Here is a 10,486-nt window from a genome sequence, read left to right on the forward strand (position 1 = left end):
ATCATTGTTTGTTTACTTCTCTAGCCTGTTTATGTTTTCAAGTAGGCAAAAAGTACCTGTAATTAGCCTGATACCACGTTAATAAAATGAAGATTTTAAAGAACTTTCCTTCACGCTTTACGAATAGAGACCCGTCACTGTTAATTAAGCAGGAAAACAACAGTGAAACTTGCTCGTTGCAGAGTTCAAATTCACAATGGGAACTATCTGAGACAGAAACGCTCACAGACGGGCTTTATAATTGTGAAAAGAATTTAGATATTGGAAAGCAACTCTCTTCAGTTGTAGTAAGGAGCAATCCACTTTACTCCGGTAAAAGAGAAAAAGCATTGTTCCCAATTACTAAAAGTCCAATCAGGAAGTCAAAACATCAGCTCCTAGAATTATCAAAAAATAGGTTCATAGACACAAAGAACCTAAAGCTTGCAATTACCTTACCAGAAGGGCCATTGCATGCTGGTACACTCATCAGAGGACATGTTTGGGTATCCTATGATCCTCTTCTTGATCAAGATGATTCCATATGTATAACACAGTTCGATATTGATCTATTCGGGGTCTTAAAAATTAATACCACAATAGAGCCCTTCTTTTCAGTATCAGAGAAGTACTCTCTCCAACATGCAATGCCTGCAAACCGAACAAAGCCAGGAGCATTCTCTTCAAATGAATTTGGTTTCTTACTGAAGGAACCTTGCAAATTTAGTTTTCCCTTTGCATTTGTTGTTCCTCTAGATCTTGGACCGGGAACGCTAAAAACGCAAAAAATGCAGTTTTCATATTCCTTCTCTGCGTATGAAAAATTTCTGTCAAAATGGTACTAACTAAACAGAACCGTATTTTACTCCTCGCTTTCAGGAGAAGCTCAGTTTACCAGGACATCCATTGAGAAAGCAGTACTTCCATCAATGAACGAAAATATTGCTTCCATCACAAATAATATCGTTTGCGAAAACAGGATCGACTCAAAAAGGTTTGAGGCCCCAAAACTTTTACTCAGGATTTCCATATCGCGATCACTGTTTTTAAGTGGGGAACACGTTAAACTTAGTATACATTACTGCTGTAAATCTCAATCCACTGTATGTTTTCCTAAACTTCTCTCTTCCTTTACTAACGAACACCCAGGTCCGTTCTATTATTGTTTACTTAATAGAGTACACTCAGCTCTTGAAAAACAACTCACGCCTATATCAAACATTAAAAAGACCATCAAAAACGACGGAAAAGGTCGTTTCAAAATGTAAACTTACTCAAATTGCTAGTCATCATAATTCTTCTCAACCAGGGCATTTACATGTTTCCCTAGGGTTACCACAATCCTGTAGATCAATAGAAACAAACGCCCAGGTTCGCATATCCTACGCAATAAAGGTATCTTTAAAAACAGTTTTACATTCAAAGTGAGTATCAAAACTATTCCGTGAAATTGGCAAACTAACAAGAGTTTAGACTGACAGAAGTATATCTTCCTATAACAATATTACATGCGTAAACACGACTTGGATATAGAAGCAAATTTTATGGCAAAATTTTACTTATGGAATCACTTGTATGGAATAATTGAACCTATTCAGCTTAATTAGACTGAGCAGCATATGGAATCAATTGGGGAAGAGATGAATGGGGACTATGCGGAAAACGCTTCCTATATGCATCAGTCACTTCAGGTTGATAGAACCAAGTACGAACTTCATACGGAAAGCACAAATATAATAGAAAATAAAGCATCACGAATAGATTATAGAACGAAAAATAAAAATAACTTGTAAGAAATAAAAATAAAAATATAACCACAAAAAAATTAACGAAAAGAGCACATATTTATAATAAGATAAATCAAGGATAATAAAATAGATAATAACTTAAGAAAGCCCTTAGGAACGCATATGCAAGTTCTCTAAGACTTTCGTCTGCTGAAAAGTCTTCGGAACAAATTCATTTTTTTGGGTTTGGCTTCTTCTTTGGCTGTTAAGGGAAGAGACGTTTGTGATTGGGTATGAGCTGGGTAAGGACGAGTGTTTAAACCACCATTTCTTCTTTTTGGTGGAGGAGGTGCCTTCTTAGAAGAGGGTTTCATTTCGGCATTTCGTGACTGGAAAATACTGTCATCACTTTCATACTCGTCTGCATTGGATATAGGATTCAAAGCTCGAGGCGACTCTACTGGAGATTTCCGGACATCTAGAGCAGACCTTGAACGGTAATTACTGGGTAAAGTAGAGGAACGAGAAAGATTGTTAGTACGTCCAAAATTAAGTCGCCGCATTAAAGAATTCTTTCTGTGAAGTCCAGCTTTTTCCATGGCCTGTAATTCTTCATTACGAGCTATCGCACTTTTAGAGGCAAGGGCACCTTCGATACGAGTCGAATCTGTTAAACCGGGAGCATCAGTGTTACCGCCGGGGACTGGATTTTCTTCATCGTAAGTCATAGAACTAAAAGGAGATTGAAGAACAGCTTTCGTACGAAGGTTATCGTGAATAGCCTTTCTACTGAAATCCTTTGGGGCAGACGGGTCATGAAAGTTATTACCAATTTTTGGAATAGAATTAGCAATACTGTCTTTTGGAAAAGCAGCCACTGGGGCTTTTTTTGCATTGCGGTTGCGATGAGGTCGGCAAGCATCAAAAGGACCATCATGATGAAAACTTCCTGAACCGTATATCCCGGTCACATCTAAACGATCAATCTGATCTAATGGTTCCTTCGTAATATTTTTGTTACGGCGACCTTCGCGAACGGTCTTATATCGACGAATTTTACCCTTGACAGGGGAGTGACCGGATTGATTAGATGGAGAATAGTCAGTTTTGGAAGGAGATCGGTAGCGACCACTAGAGGATCCTACATGAGTGCTACGAGCACGCGACAATCGGTATGACGGAGGTCTGTCATTACTCATGGAAGAAAGAGGTCGAGTTGTGCTCATAGGTGAATTAGAGCGGAAATCTAATAAATCATGGCTTGTTTTTATGGGACTAGAGGATTCGGTAGATACTGGTGAACGAACTGGATTTTTCTGTAGACTATTAAACTGTTGTAAATAGTTAGTATACAAAAATACAAAAAAAAACTGTAAACAAGCTAATTTTGGAAATATAAACAGTAAACTCTCTGGCTTCACCTGCTCAGATGAGATGCCAGTTTTATTCTTTTATGCTTGAAAATCTTTAACAGTGACATTCGTCATAGTATTCGACGCTGTTTATCTCATTCCGAGGGGCTTGCCTTGGCATTATTCCAGTTCACAATTCGTTGCTTGAACAATCACTTACCAAATCATCTGCTAGAGACTCCATATAAGGATCATTAGTTCGAACTAAATTTGGTGACAAAAAAGGATTCTTGCTGTTGTATGTCTCCATGTTTGATGAATCGGCAGGCGCCTCTTCAGCGGGCGATTGTCCGACATTTGCATTCCTTAAGAATGGATTCTCAGTCGCCATCATCCCGTACTCCTCCCAGAAAATAAATGATTATGGCTTAAAGATGGACAAGAAAATGAGCGTATGGATTACGGTATTATTGAAACTTCTCTCGCTTCTAGGATATATGTTCTAGTCAACTTCACCATACATGGTAGTCAGACTCTGCTGTAGTATCCTCGTTAATGTGTGTTAATTAGTATAACGATATATAAGCTTGTCACTAACCAGTCCCTTATAGTACGAGGATTGAAAACCCTAAAACATTAACGGACATATATTGTGTGGTATTGTTAGTAAACAATTTGTAGATGAAAAACGAATTGATGTTTGAATCAGTAAAGGGTTTCATGTCTACCGCGTACACACGAAGATTGTTTATACGTTTTTGCGATGAAATTTCAGCAGAATTATCAAGTAAGTGTCGCATTTGCTTCAACATCGTGAAGTGATAAATACAATGTGAAGGAACATAAACAGTAATATCAATATACTTGCCGATTTAGGAAGTAAGTGACATTTTATAAAATAAATAAACTAAAAAAAAAAAAAAAAGGTTTTCTAAGGATCAATATGTTCTGTGTAAAAGAGCGTATACGTCAAGGCCGCTGATGCACATTTCATTTGTTTCCGTTCTTCTAAAACCAGCCACTAACATATTTCTTTAGTATAAAATGTAGAGAACACCAATCAGTGTAATTCCAATGAGGATAGAAACCCAAAAGAAAACGTTTCCAAGTAATCGATGCTTGCGAATGAATTTCTGTCGTTGAATCAATATGTATGGTACTTGGGTCATTTGGAAAAATAAGCCATAACCTCTAATTTTCTTTGTAATGCATGCCATTACTAACTCATGCAAGACAGATGAAACAAAAAAAGTAAGCGTGGTAGATGTCAATTTGGAAAAGATGTTGTTAAACGGAGAGTAAACATGTCGAAATAAAAAGTAGTGAACCGGTTTGTTCCAGGTTCTAGCAAATTGGTCAAAAGTCCAACAATTCCACCAATCATCATAGAAATTCCTATCAGCAAATCGAGTGATTTCGGCGCTGAAGTTACAGATGCCTTCAAATATGACCCAAAATACTAGTAGGAAACTTAACATGAAAGGAAACATAAGATAGGTGACAGTTTTACCTAATTGGAGTACAAAGAAATAGGTAGAAGCTTCCTCTGGAGCTTCTAAAATCCATTTGATAGCGCGAAGTAAAATAGGAATCATGTAGTTTTCCGATATAATCACTAACAAAAATAAACAGCCAAACGTTCCCAAAGCACACTCGAGTAAATACGTAAAGCGAATCTGAGGTGTCCTAGGAACATACAATTGATAGCATAAGGTAGGCATAAATAAAAACGTTAGAGCATTAGTAAATGTTAAGTTAGCAGGATAACGTTTACCGTGTTCATAGATTGATTCTTCAAAAAGCTTATAATTTCTCTTGTCGTGCTCGGAAAGAGAAATCGACCTTGTGCGAAGTCCCTGCACTTGATGATAGCAATACGAAAACCACCCATTTACTGTGTTGTAAGAATGGGTTTTCATTAAAATGAGGATGGAATGGAGGATAAAGAAAGAACGATGAGTCCAAGACCAGTCACTTAAACAGCACCGCAATATACTGTGCATGAGAAACGCAAAAATAGAGACGGTGTATATATAAATGCCAGAACCATACCAAGAGAGGGCACCTGAAGAAAACAATTTCTGGAATGGATAGGACAGAAAAAACAGTGAAGACATAAATAAGTCTGCCTTTGCGAGATCCAATACATTTGTCTTGAAGAATTGAAAGATATTGTTTCCAAAAAGTTGTCCTGTTCTTTCCATGTTGTCCAAAAAGTTGATTAGAATCATTATGGCAACGGAAACCCAGAACAGAACAAAGAATCCAGTAAAGTCTACATTGTTTCGTTGATGAGCACGAGTAAAAATGGAAGGAGTAGAAGTGTAATTGAGAGGGCCGTACATCCTTTTAGAATGCTTGTAATTAACTTTTGCGGTCTCAGAAGTTCCGAAATCCTTCTCGAGATGACTCGAGGAAGACTCGCTTCTGGCTGGCGTGGCAGAAATCATTAGAAGGATTGCGCGAAATAGGTAAAACGGATATTATATCGCAGAATGGATGTTAGGAGCGAAACGACAAAGTCAAAATCGTGAGATCAACGAGTTAGTAGTATAATACTTACGTTATACTACTTGGCTACTCCGATCCGGAAACTTCTTCCTCCTAAGAAATGACTAGAAAACTGAAGATGTTTCGATATTTCTTCAATTGCTTCTTGATATCTTCTTTTTTAAGAAACGAGTTTTCCACTGAAAACTGAGTGCTCAGACCACTAACGAAAAACGTATTTTAGATTTTCAATGATGATAGAAGTTTGAACGGATTGCAAAAAATCCTCTTCAAAGACTTTGTTGCATAGGATAAAGAAAATGTAAAGCAAGGTATGGAAGATAGTAAAAGGGATACTGTGAAAGATGCGTTGCCCGTGCTCCCTCTACGTAGTACCTATGAACATCGCTATGACATTTTCAACGAACTGCTATTGAGGCAGTGTTCCTTTAGTATGGCTTTTGTAAAACAAAGTTCCATGAGTTCTATCAATTCAAAAAAAAGTATTTTCATAAATTAATTGTCAGGTATTACTGTGCAACTAGCTATGTTTCAGCTCTGACGTGGCACCAAAAAGAAACAAAAAACTCTTCAATGTAATCGATTCGAAAAAAAAAAAAAAATCCTATTGAATCAATGCTATATGTACGCTGAGAAATCCCAAGTAGTTTCCGAAACAGTAGGAATTTCTAATATTTTTCTAAAATTAATTTATTGCTTCTTTACTGTTAAAGCAATAATGGGCATGTGGTGTAGATGGTTATCACGCTTCCTTAGCATGGAAGAGGTCCCAGATTCGAGTTCTGGCTTGTCCAATTTTTGCAATTCTATTCAATGAATTTTATTTAACTGAAACTAATTTTATTTATTGACATTCAAACCCAATTTCTAGAAAATGGTAAACATCTGATGATCCCGATAAACAGATGTTCTTATTGAAAATGAGAGTAGCTTCCTCTGTAGATTTACCAAAACGAAAAACAACTGTCCCAAACTCTTTTTTTTATATATTTTCGAACCACTTTTATTAAATATATGTTTATGAATATCTTAATGAGTTGTTCGTACGTACTTGTCAATACATATTTATTCTTTTTTGTTTATTTACAGAGTTCGCCAAACTTTTATATTCGTTATTGGAGTCATGTTCAAGTCTATTAAACATTCTGTTTATTGTATATAAACAAAAAAAAAGTATAAATAAAAATAAATTAAAAGTGAACGAAATTTGCTAGGAGCTTCAGTTTTTCACTCAACCCTAAAACAGTTAAAACCGATCCTAAAAACTCGTCTCATTTACCTTTTCATCTTCAAAGTTTTTTTTTTCTCTTAAGTTTAAAAATATTTTTCATCCCCCAAGCTCATTTCTATTTTACAAAAATATAATATATGAATCTACATCCCTATACTTGTTACCCCCGAAATAGCAAAACAGACGATACGTAGAAAAGCTTGTAGAATCTCGTAAAGTGACTTGACATGTAAACAGAATTAATGTAATGGTATAGAAATATAAATAAAAAGTAAATCATGACAAGCTTACACCATTCCCGTCCCATAGGCGGTTTTATTATGTATGTAGTAAAATCATGACTCTTCTTACTCATTCCATTCTTTATTTTAGTAGTAAATAAAAAAGTTGCTTCGGCCGGGAATCGAACCCGGGTCGCTTCGATGGCAACGAAGCATTATACCACTAAACCACCAAAGCAGTATGAATAGCTTGTTTCCGTATACACATTTATACAAATTACTGGAAGCCTAAAAATAAATCAATGCTTGAATAAAGAATGCATATATTTATATAAAAATTTGTCGATACGCCAAGTGGTAAATGGAGCGCGAAGCATTGCTTACTTACTTCAAATGAGAAAGGGCCTCAAACAGTAATGTAGGAAATTCTATACTATAGTGATCATGGCCAAAAACAATAAAAGCTTCATGGCTTTCAAAATGAATACTGCAGTAATCAATACATGCTTTTAAAATTGAGATTACAGAATAGGAGAAAAACTCTGCAATTTATACTATTTGAGAAGACTCCTGTACAAGTAATAACTTCACGGTCTTCGATGGACTCTAAGCTTAAAAGAGAAAGAAATAGCAGTTATACGATCTGCTCGCCCAAACATGCTTTTTAAGGGAATATCAACCAACTGGTATTGATAGAACACTTCAGCCAGAGTCAAAATCTTGCATTAGTACAATATAAAAGAGTAGAGGAGTTATATATTACAAAATTTAAACAAGAAAGTTTTGAGCAAAAAAACTTTCATTAGAAGAAACAATAGTATCCAATGCACGAGATATTTAAATTAAAAATTGAAGTGAGTAAGAAGCTTCAAAAGCAAAATTAGACTGGACAGGTTTTATGATGCGAATGATCATATGTTTGGCTAATGAACTCTAGAATTATTAAGAGCCTAATAATAGAACGTAAAATACACTAATGTATTTGAATCGCTTTTATAACCATTAGAACTTAGACAGTCTGTCATACAACAGCAATAGAGCGTACAAAGCTGGCCGTAAACAATTTCCAAAACTTATATCATACTAACGGGAAATCATATTCCATGAATTATGCACTTCGTTAAATTATTTGTCATAAATGCTAGAAAAACAGTGAACAGCGCCGAAGTTCGTTAAACTGTATGGATTGTTTCTACATTTTAACCATGTAAAACTCACAATTTTCTCAAAGCAAAACACATTTGCAAAAAGTCGGGTAAAGAGGAGTAAGGGGGCTGTATCTCTATACATCTACCAATTTATAAATAGAAAAGATACAATGTCTCTTAAAGTACAGAATCCCAACAATGTGCGCGTCTATACAGTATCAGGCGAAGGCGTGACTCAAAAATTGCCGGACTGGATCAGTAAAAAAAAATTAAAGAAGGACTATGCTTTGTCACATAGAATTGAGCTTCTTCAAGAATTCGATTATCCCGAAGCTAGCAATCGCATCAAAGTTACAAGAGATGGTAAATATGCGATGTCCACAGGTGTTTACAAGCCTCACATTAAAGTCTTTGATTTTGCTGAAATGTCCTTAAAGTTCGAACGACATACGGACACGGAGAATGTACAATTTGAGATTTTATCGGATGATTGGACGAAGAGTGTACATTTACAGGCTGACCGTACTGTGGATTTCCATAGTCAGGGCGGTATTCATTATTCCACAAGAATTCCCAGATACGGTAGAGATTTGAAGTATCATTTTCCCAGTTGCGATCTCTACCTTGCAGCTGCTGGAGATGAAGTCTATCGTTTAAATTTAGAACAAGGTCGATTCTTGAACCCTTTTAAGATTGAAAGTGCCGCTAGTGATGAGCCGACTGCTGGCGTAAATGTATTGGACATTAATCCAGTGCACCAATTGTTGGCATTTGGTACTGATGCTGGCACAGTGGAATTTTGGGATCCTCGTGATCGTTCTCGAGTGGGTATCTTGGAAATGCCCTCTAATGTACCTTCTTCTCCCTATACTAGTGCCAATCGTGCAGTTACCGCTTTGAGTTTTCGTAATGACGGTCTTAATTTAGCCGCTGGTTTATCCGATGGTGTCTCTCTTTTGTATGATTTGCGTTCTTCAAACCCTTATATGACTAAAGATCAAGGTTACAGCTTGCCCGTCAAGAACTTAAATTGGTTAGATAGTGCTTTGGATGGTAGTGCTCGGGTTCTTTCTGCAGATTCCAAAATTATCAAGATTTGGGAGAAGGATACTGGAAAACCGTTTACAGCTATCGAGCCTACTGTGGATTTGAATGATGTTTGTCCCGTACCCGATTCTGGTTTAATTTTCACCGCCAATGAAGGATCTCCCATGCATGCCTTTTACGTCCCTTCTCTAAATCCTGCTCCCCGCTGGTGTTCCTTCCTTGACAATATTACGGAAGAAATGGAAGAAAACCCTACTCCTACAATTTATGACAACTACAAGTTTGTCACCAAAAAGGAACTTCTCAGTCTTGGTCTGGATCATCTTATTGGTACAGGCGTTATTCGTGCTTACATGCACGGTTTCTTCATCGACTCGCGTTTGTACGAAAAGGCACGTTTGATTGCTAACCCCTTCTCTTACGAAGAGCACAGAAAGAAGGCCGTCAAAGAACGTCTCGAGAAGAAGCGTAGTAGTAAGATTCGTGCTCAAAATCGTCCCAAGGTTAATGCTACCTTGGCAGCTCGTCTTGCTCACCAAGAAGCTAAGCTACGTAAGAAAGTCGGGGATGAAAATGCTCCCAGTATTCTTGAGGATGACCGTTTCAAGAATGCTTTCACTAATAAGGATTTCGAAGTTGATGAAGATACAATTGAATTTAAACAATTGAATCCTACCAGATCAACCAAACCTCAACTTACTGCTGCTGAAGAATCGGATGAAGAACGCGAACAAACAAGAGGTGTACAGTTTAGTTCCGATGAAGATATTTCTTCTGATGAAGAAGTTGAAGAACATGAAACATTTGATAATCTGTTGTCAAAGAGACAAACCGAGCAAGACAATAAGAAAAAAAAGGGGGCTGAACAAACTATTCGCAGTACTCCTTCCGGAATGGAAATGTCTTTTCAAGTTGAGAAGAAAAAGAAGAACAAACCAAGCCCTGGAAATGAAGAAGCTCTTAGCGGGAAAAAGAGGCAGAATACTGAAGGTCGTCGTTCTGCTAGTAAAAACGTTTTCCGACGATTGTAGACAAATAATTGGGTTTATGTTAATGTGGAGCTTTCAGAAAGTTTTTTTTTGGTTCAATAATTGAAATGGTTATTTGGGATAATTGGTGTTTCGTGCGGATATATGATGTATGAAACAAATTTAATAGATTTCACTAGAGAATAATATTTATTCATGCTTTAAGATTTGATCTCAAAAACAGGGAAGGCATCTGACATCTGTCTAAAATTGGTACTGTCGTTCATAGGAAGATAGGTTCT

General features: G+C 36.7%; 4 protein-coding genes and 2 non-coding genes across 6 annotated transcripts; 3 read left to right on the forward strand and 3 right to left on the reverse strand.

The window, feature by feature from the left end:
- Nucleotides 1-18: 18 nt before the first annotated feature.
- On the forward strand, nucleotides 19-1,512 carry SOCG_03684 (arrestin; the record flags this gene model as incomplete). Its single annotated transcript, XM_013163596.1, has 4 exons — nucleotides 19-793; nucleotides 833-1,082; nucleotides 1,129-1,350; nucleotides 1,453-1,512. Exons 1-4 carry the CDS (start codon nucleotides 87-89, stop codon nucleotides 1,510-1,512), a joined length of 1,239 nt encoding a protein of 412 aa, XP_013019050.1. The 5' UTR covers nucleotides 19-86.
- A 388-nt stretch (nucleotides 1,513-1,900) lies between these two features.
- SOCG_03685 (membrane associated protein Pal1) lies at nucleotides 1,901-3,584 on the reverse strand (the record flags this gene model as incomplete). The annotated part of the gene is made up of 2 exons (XM_013163597.1): nucleotides 3,279-3,584; nucleotides 1,901-3,037 (listed from the first exon to the last, which is right to left on the reverse strand). The coding sequence occupies exons 1-2, from the start codon at nucleotides 3,450-3,452 to the stop codon at nucleotides 1,901-1,903; spliced, it is 1,311 nt and encodes a 436-aa protein (XP_013019051.1). The 5' UTR covers nucleotides 3,453-3,584.
- Nucleotides 3,585-3,944: 360 nt separating this feature from the next.
- On the reverse strand, nucleotides 3,945-5,928 carry SOCG_03686 (acyl-coA-sterol acyltransferase). The gene has a single exon (XM_013163598.1). It carries the CDS (start codon nucleotides 5,506-5,508, stop codon nucleotides 4,093-4,095), a length of 1,416 nt encoding a protein of 471 aa, XP_013019052.1. The 5' UTR covers nucleotides 5,509-5,928; the 3' UTR covers nucleotides 3,945-4,092.
- A 361-nt stretch (nucleotides 5,929-6,289) lies between these two features.
- On the forward strand, nucleotides 6,290-6,363 carry SOCG_16239. Its single transcript has one exon. It is a non-coding gene; the product is annotated as a tRNA-Ala (tRNA).
- An 825-nt stretch (nucleotides 6,364-7,188) lies between these two features.
- SOCG_16240 lies at nucleotides 7,189-7,259 on the reverse strand. The gene has a single exon. It is a non-coding gene; the product is annotated as a tRNA-Gly (tRNA).
- Nucleotides 7,260-8,261: 1,002 nt separating this feature from the next.
- SOCG_03687 (rRNA processing protein Enp2) lies at nucleotides 8,262-10,440 on the forward strand. Its single transcript, XM_013163599.1, has one exon. It carries the CDS (start codon nucleotides 8,340-8,342, stop codon nucleotides 10,245-10,247), a length of 1,908 nt encoding a protein of 635 aa, XP_013019053.1. The 5' UTR covers nucleotides 8,262-8,339; the 3' UTR covers nucleotides 10,248-10,440.
- Nucleotides 10,441-10,486: the final 46 nt, after the last annotated feature.

This window comes from Schizosaccharomyces octosporus, assembly GCF_000150505.1.
Source record: "Schizosaccharomyces octosporus yFS286 unplaced genomic scaffold supercont6.2, whole genome shotgun sequence".
NCBI classification, from domain to species: domain Eukaryota; kingdom Fungi; phylum Ascomycota; class Schizosaccharomycetes; order Schizosaccharomycetales; family Schizosaccharomycetaceae; genus Schizosaccharomyces; species Schizosaccharomyces octosporus.